General features: G+C 41.0%; 1 protein-coding gene across 3 annotated transcripts in view; it reads left to right on the forward strand.

Annotated features, from left to right (window-relative positions):
- BMPR1A (bone morphogenetic protein receptor type 1A) overlaps positions 1-11,759 on the forward strand; it is a 141,237-nt gene that overhangs the window by 124,076 nt on the left and 5,402 nt on the right. For all 3 annotated transcript variants that reach the window (XM_025435326.3, XM_025435325.3, XM_049109098.1), the window contains 4 exons: positions 4,025-4,169; positions 7,406-7,598; positions 9,132-9,429; positions 11,493-11,668. In XM_025435326.3, coding sequence (XP_025291111.1) covers positions 4,025-4,169; positions 7,406-7,598; positions 9,132-9,429; positions 11,493-11,668 — 812 coding nt within the window. The remainder of the gene's footprint in view (positions 1-4,024; positions 4,170-7,405; positions 7,599-9,131; positions 9,430-11,492; positions 11,669-11,759) is intronic.

Below are 11,759 nucleotides of genomic sequence, written 5' to 3' on the forward strand. Positions count from 1 at the left end.
GATTGAAAATAAAAAAAATGTATTTTATATTCATATTTGTTTTTGCCATTTTCATCACTATCCATTTTTCCCAAGTTTTCATTCTTTATATTCCTTCTGCCTGAGAACTTCCTTTAACTCAATTTCTCGGAGTACAGGCTTACCGGCTATAAGTTTTCTCAGCTTTAGTTTGTTTGAAAACCTTTGCCTTCATTTTCCAAAGGTATTTTCACTAGATATGGAATTCTGGGTTGACTTTTTTTCTTTAGAAATGTCACTTCAGGGATCCCTGGGTGGCGCAGCGGTTTAGCGCCTGCCTTTGGCCTAGGGCGCGATCCTGGAGACCCGGGATCGAATCCCACGTCAGGCTCCCGGTGCATGGAGCCTGCTTCTCTCTCTGCCTATGTCTCTGCCTCTCTCTCATTGTGTGTGTGACTATCATAAATAAATAAAAATTAAAAAAAAAAAAAAAGAAATGTCACTTCATTGTCTTGATTTGCACAACTTCTTTCATCGGTGAATTTTTCCCTAGTAGGGGCAAGGGAAGTGTTTCCTACACATGACCCAGAGGCACAGAGATCTGCTTCTGCTTTTTAACTCAGAAGTAATGGATCTTTGCCCATGGCCTGGAGGGTGAGAGGGTTTGTAGGAAAGAAAAAGATCATGACATACAGTGAGATCCACGTGTGGATAGAGTTTGCATAGTCAGAATAATGCAGACTCTAAATATTGATCTAAACAAATACCTTGTTAAGAGGATGTGAAGACAGAGTATTTCTGTTTGGGGAAGGGGCAGGGATATTAAATGATGAGTTAAAATTGCTATCTTCCATGATGTGAAGGCAATAGTTAAAGCTTAAGATTGAAAACCTGAAAATGTCAACCTAAGCACGTTATTTAGAAATAATGAGGTTATCAGCTAGGGCGCCTTGCTGGCTCAGTGAGAAGAACACACGACTCTTGATCTCTGGGTTGTGAGTTCGATCCCCACTTTGGGCATAGAGATTACTTAAAAAATAAAATCTTCAAAGGAACAAGGAAACTTGTTTAACAGTGTTAAATCAGATTACAGGGGTTGAAAGTGTTCAGTTCTAAGAAATGCAAAATAGATAAGGAGGAGAGGTGGGACCTGCTGTTTTGTTACTAAGCCACGAGGAACATTATACTTTTTGAAAAAAGAATATAGAGCTTGGATAAAATTAAAAACAAAGTTCTAAAGGTGTTATAACACAAGAGTGTGGGTGAGAGTATGGGGAAGATGGGCTGTCCTACAATGGTGGAGGGTTTGTGAGTGGTATAACCTTTAAGGAGATCAGTAGAGCATTACATCAAAATTCCAAATTCAATTCTAACTTCTAGCAATTTGTATACAGATATTCCAGAAACTGTTTTCATTTCAGCCTTGTATGAAATAAGACTAGAAACAATGTAAACGTTACTGGTGAAGGAATAGTTAACGGCCATACAATGGAATACTGTTCAGCCATGAAAGGAAAAAGGAGGCTTTTTATGGACTATTGTGGAATAACCACCCAGATGTATTGCTAAGTGAAAAAGCAAGATGCAGGACAGTGTGTATGGTTTACTACTATTTCTGGAAGGGGGGAAAGAAAAAAGCAGAGGAGGTGAACAACAATGTATATATTTTAATCTAAATAGACATAAATGCTTTCCTGAAGGTTACTAGAGAGAGTTCCAGTTCTCCTTGTTGGTGTAGGGATGGGGCAGGAGGAAATGTTTCACTGCACATCCTTTTGTGCCTTTTGAATTTTAAACCATTTGAGTCAATTACCCATATAAAGTTTTAAAAGTAAAATTCAAAAATAGATAAATATATTGGGCTGTCCACAGAGAAAACAAATCTGACTTGATGTTTTCTATAATTTCCATCCTTTACTCTAAATGCTAAATGGATTAAAGGGCTAAACAAGAGAATCAAAATTTTAACACCTTTAAAATGTGCTAATGACATTAGGGTTGAGAGGACAGTCTTGAAGCACAAAAGTGTATGTCAAAAAGGGAGGACATTGATGTTTAATTTGACAACATTAAAATTAAAAACTGATGTAAAACACTATAAGTGGAACAACAGGATACTGACAGATGGAGGGAAAACTCTTAACAGCATAACTATCAAAGGTTTAGCATCCAGATTATATAAGGAAATCCTAATGAATCAATGAGGAAAAAAGATAAAACATCCTTGTTGAATAGCATGAACAGGCACGTCACAGAATAGGCAAAAAATACAAGGGGCAGTTTATGGAAAAAAAATGAACTATAGGAAAAAATATGAACTTCCTCAGAAGTCAGGGGAAAATGAGTCTATTTCATGTCCATCGGGTTGATAACAGCCTAAAAATGTGCCAGTTCCAAGTTTGCACTAGAATACGGAGAAAGGCACATTGTAATATTATTATAATATTTTATGATGTATTACAAAGTATAATAATATATAAATGTTTTATAGTGTAATATTATTACTACTATTATTATTATACTTTATAAATTTACTCCACTTTGGAGAGAAATTTAGTGATATCACTAAAATTGAAAGTGTTTGTACCTTCAGGAAATTCTTACACTTCTGCACAAGAGGCTGGCACACAAATATTTTTTGCATTACTATTTGTACTAACAGACTTTTGGAATTATCAAATAGCTCATTTGGTAAATTCCTAACAAGAACCCTAGGTATCATTTAAATCATTTCCTTGACAGAAAGTAGTGACTGAGACCGTGGCTCCCAGACCCAGGCCTTTGGGTTTGGAGCCCAGCGTCACTACTTGGTGGTGTCTAACTTGGGACAAATGATGGACCTCTGGGCATGGTTTCCTCATCTGTAGAATAGGAGCAATAGTATTCACCTCTTAGGAGTTGTATAAAGATGCGGTGAGTCATAGAACAATGTCTGACCCACTCTGCATCCATAAATATGAACTATTGTTTGTAAACATGTATGGGCCTAGGTAAATACATAAAGCATACGGAAGTTTTTTTCAAGCAAGATGTCAAGTAATAACACAACTTACGTTATTTGTGTCCACTTGTATCCAGAGAAACAGTGTTGTTTATGAACGGTAGAAGGATGAACAAATAGGAAGGATATAACCACCTTTCAGGATAGTGTTTGTTTCTGAGGAGTAAAGGAAGGAAATGGAATTATCAGGGAAATGACAGGAGCTTCAGATATTTCTAACGTTTATTTATTTAAACATGTCTTTAAGTTTAAGTGGCCTACATGTGGGTGGCAGTTAAATATCTACCTTGTATGTTTGAAATATTTCATAATTTAAAATTATAAAAACTTCAAAACTGTCAGAGTGAGTTCAGAGAACTTGTTTGATTTCTTTTGCATGAAATTCTTTTCCCTTTTTAAAAAGGGAACTATATTCATTGTTAATTTTGATACAACAATTCAAAATGCAAATTCCAATGGAAATGAGTACTCCAACATCTCTGGAAATAGCTGTTATTTATAACTTGTTATATATCTCCTCTGATTTTTTTTTTAAGATTTTATTTATTTATTCATGAGAGACCCACAGAGAGAGAGAGAAAGAGAGAGAGAGGCAGAGACACAGGCAGAGGGAGAAGCAGGCTCCATGCAGGGAGCCTGACATGGGACTCGATCCTGGGTCTCCAGGATCACACCCTGGGCCGAAGGTAGCTCTAAACCACTGAGCCACCCAGGGATCCCCTCCTCTGATCTTTTTAGGCGTATGTAGATATATATATATATATATAATTTTTTTTAATTTATTAGAATCACACTCTACATGCTGTTTTTTAATCTGTTTTTTTTTTTCACTCACCAATGCACCGTGGACATCTCTCCATTTTAACATGTACATAGAACTCTACCTCATAAACTCTATTTTTGGACATTATTTTAACAGAGGAGCTATTATCCTATAAGACTAATTTGGATGTGATCCTGTCTGAAGGAAAGATGATAGTATCAACAACCTCAAGATTTTCCTTATCCTAGAATTTTATAGTTTTTGGAATGTTAATGTAGGCTATTTTCTTCTTTTTTTAAAAGACATTATTGTAAGAGCATCTCAAGCAGACGTCGTTACAATCGTGATTTGGAACAAGATGAAGCATTTATTCCAGTTGGAGAATCATTAAAAGACCTCATTGACCAGTCACAGAGCTCTGGTAGTGGATCCGGACTACCTTTATTGGTAAGATAAAATGCCATACAAACATGAATGGTTTATTGGTGCAGAATGTGTCCTTAGATGATGGTAGATAGCGTAACCGTTACAGATTAGGGAACATTACTAGATACATTTTTTTCCTTCTTATTTAGAAAGATGGCTGCAGTCATGAAAGGAGAAATCAGTTAAAAATAAGAAATATGAAACAAAAGAAATAGAATAGGCAGTAGGAAGAAGAGCCACAGGCAAAGTTAGGAAAGAAAATGTGATCATGAAGTGCTGTGTCAGTGCTAGAGTTAGCTCCCAAGTTTTGCTTTTAACAGCCAACCTGAAGAGGAATCTGGTATAACTTCCTTGCAGCTAAGGTTACACTCATTGGTTGGGAGAAGTATGACTATTTCAACTTAATATATACTAGATATCCAGACATATTTTTAGTTGTTTGGTTGCACTGATTTAAAGTAAATCCATTGGGATCCCTGGGTGGCTCAGGGGTTAAGCGGCTGCCTTTGGCCCAGGGCGTGATCCTGAGGTCCCGGGATCAAGTCCCAAATCAGGCTCCCTGCATGGAGCCTGCTTCTCCCTCTGCCTGTGTCTCTGCCTCTATCTCTCTCTCTGTGTCTCTCATGAATAAATAAATAAAACCTTAAAAAAAAAAGTAAATCCATTGATCTCTAATTTTTAAACTTCTTGAATTAAATAATTTTGTAATTGGAAAGGTAAAACTGTCTTCATGTGCAGACAACATGATTACACGGAAAAATTTCAAGGGTGATACCATAAAGCTACAACAACCAATAAGTGAGTTTGTAAGGGTTGCAGAATATAAGGTCACTGCACAGAAATCATTGAATTTAGGTACACTGGCAATGAGCAGTTAGGAATTAGAAAAGCAGTATCATTAAAATAGCTTCAGAAAAACATTAAATATTTAAGAATAAGCTTAACAAAAAAATTTTTTTAAGATTTTATTTATTCCTAAGTTGATACCTAGTTTCTTATATTTCCATTCAATCCAAAATCAGAGCAAACTTTTGTAGAAATTGATAAACGGATATGACATTTATATGGAGATTCACAGGACCTAGAAGAGCCAAGCAATTTTGAGAAAGAACAAAGAGGGTTCACTTCCTGATTTCTGGACCTAGTATAAGGCTACAATAATCAACGTAGTGTGGTCTTTTTTTTTTTTTTTTAAGATTTCATTATTTATTCTGGAGAGACACAGAGAGAGGCAGAAACACAGGCAGAGGGAGAAGCAGGCTCCATGCGGGGAGACCGAGGAGGGACTCGATCCCAGGACCCCAGGATGATGCCCTGAGCTGAAGGCAGACGCTCAACCACTGAGCCGAGCCCCCCAGGTGCCCATATATAATGTGATCTTTAAGGTTAAGGATAGATATGTGTATCAGTGGAAGAGAATAAAGAGTATAGAAATGGACACAAATATCACTTGATTTGGGTGCCCGAGTAATTCAGTGGGGAGAAGACAGTCTGTTCCACAAATGGTGCAAGGAAGATTGAGCATCCATTTCCCAAAACGTGTATCTTGACCCTTATCTCCAAATAAGAAATTACCTTGAAATGATCGATAGACCTGAATGTAAAACTTAAAGTCTAAAAATCTTTATAAGAAAATGTTTTAGATAATCATTGTCACCTTGGTTAAGCAAAAGTTTCTTAGGACACAAAAGACAGAAATCATTTTTTAAAATGATAAATTAGACTTTCTCAAAATTTAAAGCTTTTCTTATTCAGAAGACACTTAAGCAAGGGAAAAAATAAGTCAGCCTGGCAACACAGATCTGAAAGACTGAGTTGGACAATATATAAAGAACATTTACAATTCAGTAATAAGACACCCAATTTTTAAAAAAAGACGAAAGATTCGAACAGGTACTTCCCAAAAGAAGAGAAAGGAATGGCAAATAAGCACGTGAAAAGGCAGGGTCGTGCAAATTAAGCATGAAAGCAAGATACTACACATCCGCTAAGACCGAGAATATGAAGTGCTGGGAAGAATCTGGATGAACTAGAAATCTCATACATACGTAGCTGATTGAAGTGAAAACGTTTCAGGCACTTTGGGAAGCAGGGTGACAGTTGACAGAAAAGTGAAACCTGTGCTTTCCTACCATGAAGCAGTTGTTCCACGACGTATTTACCACAGAAGGGTGTGCAGACGTGCCCACATAGAGGCTCAAATGGGAGCATGCACAGCAGCTCTACTCATAAGACGTAAATCGTCGTCAACCCAAAAGGCCACCCGTGGGTAGATGGGAAACAGACCATGGTTGGGTCATACGGTGGAACGTGAGTGCTCGGTAAACAGATGCTGATCCAGGCAGCAGCCATACAGGTGGCTTTCAGAGTGTGTCCTGCTGAGTGGAAGATGCTGGACACAAGACTGCATACTGCACATTTTCATTTATGTGATATTCTAGAAAAGAGAAAACTGGGGGAAGAAAACAGATCAGTGATGCCAGGGCCTGGGGGCAGGCAGGGAGGGGAACTGACTTTAAGGAGGCAAGAGGGAACACAGTTCTCCAAGAGTGGATTTTATTGCGTGTGGCTCGTACCTCAATAATCCTGACTTTCTTTAAAAATTACAAAAGGATTCTGAAACAAATGATACATAAAGCCAGTCAGTTTGGGTATGCACAAAATCTAGTCCACTTTAACTGTGTTTCCAACCTGAACCTTGGGATTCTTTGTAATTTGGAATGGCCACGAGTGCTTCTGAGAATGACAGGTGGCGATAACAACCGTGCATCTTCGGTTCAATAAAAATGAATGAGAGCACTTCTATCTCAGGTGTCCCCCTAAACAATGCCTGTGTTCTGGAGTAGGAAGTAGAATCCAAGCAATACATGTAGAAAAATCATAAAAGCATAATTGTAAGAGCAGCAGCGGAGAGGTGTGCGTGCGCCCTGAAGGGGTTGCAGAGAAACAGGCCTCCGCGGGGACTGCACGTGCAGAGAAGCTGGGACGGGGACGACGTGCACCACTGAGCTGACTCCAGGTGGCCAAGAGGGCTGCCGTGGGTCACGATAGCAAAAGAGGCTGGAGAGGCGGGGGGCCGGCGCGCGATGGCGCAGTGACTGCAGAGAAGACATCACTGTCACCTGGTTTTGCTGCAGGACGATGCGGCCGCGGCCGCAGAACAGGGAGGGCAGGTGCGGAGCGCCGTGGGCGCCGGACAGGCCCCTGCATCCCTCGGCCACCGCTTTTCCACAAACCTTTCGCTTTCTTCCATGCAGGTTCAGCGAACTATCGCCAAGCAGATTCAGATGGTTCGGCAAGTGGGGAAAGGCCGGTACGGAGAAGTGTGGATGGGTAAATGGCGTGGGGAGAAGGTGGCGGTCAAGGTGTTCTTCACCACGGAGGAGGCCAGCTGGTTTCGGGAGACGGAAATCTACCAGACTGTGCTGATGCGCCACGAGAACATTCTTGGTGGGTACACGCGCGCCGGCGGCCACAGCCCGCGGTGGGGCTGGAGGAGACCCGAGGGAGGAGCAGCTCAATACGGCCCCGAGCGCCCAGACCCCGTTCCTGCCCATCCGCCTAGGACAACAAAAGGCAGTTTCAACTCGGAAGCAGGGCTACCTTGTTAGGCTTCCTCGTACAATCACAGCCCAGGCTTTTTTTTTTTAATTTATTTTTTATTGGTGTTCAATTTACTAACATAGGAGACTTTGGGGTATGACGTTGATCGCATGTGCCCTTCGCCTCTCCCTGCCTCCACTAACAAAACAGAAAATGAACTCGGGTTTGCTCTGATCAGTCGGGTGGGCGCCTGCCCTCCAGCTCTCCTGGCCTCTCAGCTACCATTTCCCTGCCCTTTAATTTAGAGACTGCATCGCACGTTGCCGCAAGTGCTCCAGACACGTGACTCTCAGCCTCCTACGGGCTGTCACAACAGAGCACCGCGAACTGGGTGGCTTGAAACAACAGAAATTTATTTTCCCAGAGTTGTGGAAGCCTGAAGTGTAAAACGAGGGTGTCAGGGATCCCTGGGTGGCGCAGCGGTTTGGCGCCTGCCTTTGGCCCAGGGCGTGATCCTGGAGACCCGGGATCGAATCCCACGTCGGGCTCCCGGTGCATGGAGCCTGCTTCTCCCTCTGCCTTGTCTCTGCCTCTCTCTCTCTCTCTGTGACTATCATAAATAAATAAAAAAATTAAAAAAAAAAAAAAAAAAAGAGGGTGTCAGCAGGACCAAGGCTCTAGGAGAGGCCCCCTCCTTACCTCTTCCCAGCTTCTGGTGATTTCCAGCACTTTCTGACATTACTTGGCTTGGAGACAGGTCCACACTCCCCTCTTCTTGTAGGGATACCGGTCGTTGAATCGGGGCCCACCTCCCCTGAACTCGGTTGTGTCTGCAAAAACCCTCTTCCATATCAGGTCACATACAGGTTCCAAGCAGCCACGAATTGCTGGGGGTGGGGGTGCCCGCCATTCAGCCCAGCACCCCCAGACCTGACGGGAAAGAGGCCACAGCACGGGCCTGCTGATCAGGAGCCAGTTGGGGAGGCACCTGCGCTAAGGCTTGGTGGGCAAATGGGAGCTAGCTCAGGTAGCAGCACACTCTTGGTTGAACGTTTTACTTTATTATTTTAACGTGTCCACCTTTCAACTTGAAACTGAGACCTTTTCCACATTTCTTCTTAAAGTTCTTCATGCTTAGAGAATCCTGTCGATGGATCATATTTCCTCAGGTTATTTTCTGACCTGTGATCTTCCCCTTAGTTACGCGATGGTCCTTCTCATGCTGATCGTTAAGATCATTTTAAATATACTGCGGAAGTGTGGAGCTGTCTTTGTAAATGGCAGGGAAGATGGTACACACTCGAGAGATTTTGTTAGGAAAATTAACTTTTTTTATTATCTATACACAATACCTGAGTTATTCTCAGTATCCTGAATGAGCAGACGTTATCCTTCCTACCATCTCTGATAACTAACCCTTTAAACTCGTTAATTGAACAGGTTTCATAGCAGCAGACATTAAAGGGACAGGCTCCTGGACTCAGCTATATTTGATTACTGATTACCATGAAAACGGATCTCTCTATGATTTCCTGAAATGCGCTACGCTGGACACCAGAGCCCTGCTCAAGTTGGCTTATTCAGCTGCCTGTGGTCTGTGCCATCTCCACACAGAAATTTATGGCACCCAAGGAAAGCCTGCAATTGCTCATCGAGACCTAAAAAGCAAAAACATCCTCATTAAGAGAAATGGAAGTTGCTGTATTGCTGACCTGGGTCTTGCTGTTAAATTCAATAGGTAAGCGGTTCCCTGCCTGCTGTCTTGGCGGCATTGTACTCTCCGCAGGTACTTGCCTCTTTGGATTCAGGACAGCGCAACCCCAAACACGTATTTGGGCTTAACTGGTGATATCAATAGTTGGGTTTTTTTGTCTTGGTGCTTTGTTTTTCTGTTTTAGGTTTTTGTTTTTTTTTTTTAATAAAAATTACATCCTATTCCACATAATTCTTGATTTCCTGCTTTTTATTGTCTTAGACATCATTCTGTTGTAATTTACGTAGGTCTACTTCATTCTCTTTAACAAGATTGATGCAGTTTTCCGTCATTATGTGGATAGACTATAATTTATTTCATCTGTGACCCAACTAAGTCCCTACTTTATTATTTCATTATTTTAAAAAATGCTTTAATTGTATTTTACCCATTATGTAATATCCTTGGCTACTTGTGTAAGTATTTGTTCGTGGTGGATTCCTAGAGAAGGGACTGAACAGAGTGTGTGCGTGTTAAAGTATAGCATAATTGCGAGCTACCCCTTTGGGAAGCGTGCGTCAGTAAACACTCCCAGAAACAGGGTCACAGGCATGCCACTTCTCCATCACCGCTTGAAATTGTCAATATTTTTTTTTTTTAATTTTTATTTATTTGTGATAGTCACAGAGAGAGAGAGAGAATGAGGCAGAGACACAGGTAGAGGGAGAAGCAGGCTCCATGCACCGGGAGCCTGACGTGGGATTCAATCCCGGGTCTCCAGGATCGCGCCCTGGGCCAAAGGCAGGCGCCAAACCGCTGCGCCACCCAGGGATCCCAATTGTCAATATTTTTTAAACAGAATTATCAAATTTTTAGGAAACCATTGAAACGTTTAATATTGTTACAACTCTAAGATACAGCAGCCAATTTACATTTCAGAATTCATTTCAGGTTATAAAATAAAAGTACAGGTCTATAATAAAGCAAATATTAACATTTAAATCATCTTCCCTAGTTGTTACAGTGCTCTGACCCTGTCGTTCTGTATCTTTGTAGTGTTCGTTGGCTCAAATACTCATCAGGAACTCTTTAAGAAAATCTAAAATATGGGCAGCCCGGGTGGCTCAGCACTGCCTTCAGCCCAGGGCGTGATCCTGGAGACCTGGGATTGGGATTGGGATCGAGTCCCACATCGGGCTCCCCGCAGGGAGCCTGCTTCTCCCTCTGCCTGTGTCTCTGCCTCTGTCTCTGTGTCTCTCATGAGCAAAGAAATAAAATCTTAAAAAAAAAAAAAAAAAAAGAAAAAGAAAATCTAAACTACATTATATCAATCTCGGCTTCAGAGTAGTTTCCAGAACCCACCAGAATTGGGGGCCTAAGCAACAAAGCTTTCATGTCTTCTAACTCTAAAATTTAGTTCAAATATTGAAAAACCAGTAAACCTCATTTGTTACTGATTGCCGGTATGATTATGTAAACATTACTTACAACAGAATTAAGTTGGTTGGACCTAAAAAGAAAATGTAATCCTATGTCACAGAGGCTGAGTTTATCACGTGAGAACAGAAAAAGCTAATGATTCCTCTCAATTTATTTTCACATTCGCTTGTTCCAGGACATAATTACCTACTGCTTTTTTGTATATTCAGTACCGTCCTTTTTCTTAGGCACAAACTTGTTTGGTGGCAAAACTTGAACTGATGTGAGGTATTTATTGTCTTTATCCAGGATAATATGAATATTCATACTTAGATTTTCACTGGGGACAGTAATGATTCTGAATGGTGCCCCGGTCCCTCTTAACCCCGGGGTGTTGTGTAACGTGTAACATACAGTTACAGGATCTGTTACTTTTCTAAACTCTAGAAAATGCTAAATTTTAAAATCTTATCTGGTCCCAAGGACTCCTGTTAAGGGAATGTGAAGCTAGTAGATTGGTTGATAGGTAAATACGTAGATTTTTTTTAATTTCATTTTTTTAATATATTTATGTGGAGTGTGTGTGTGTGCACATGCAGAGGAAGAGGCTGACTTACAAAACGCGACAAAAATGTAAGATGAGCGATTTTGTTCCTGGCCCTCAACCTGAACACTGTCTTCTGTTTCAGCGACACAAATGAAGTTGACGTGCCCCTGAATACCCGGGTGGGTACCAAACGCTATATGGCTCCAGAAGTGCTGGATGAGAGCTTGAATAAAAACCATTTCCAGCCCTACATAATGGCCGACATCTACAGCTTTGGCCTGATCATTTGGGAAATGGCTCGTCGTTGTATCACAGGAGGTAAGACCTCAGGTGTGGGCTTCTGGTTATGTTAGTAGTAACAGCTCCATTCGTGTAGTTTAGGTGTCATATATGTCCGAGATCCCAAGGC

Source organism: Canis lupus, chromosome 4 (assembly GCF_003254725.2).
Source record: "Canis lupus dingo isolate Sandy chromosome 4, ASM325472v2, whole genome shotgun sequence".
NCBI lineage: Eukaryota > Metazoa > Chordata > Mammalia > Carnivora > Canidae > Canis > Canis lupus.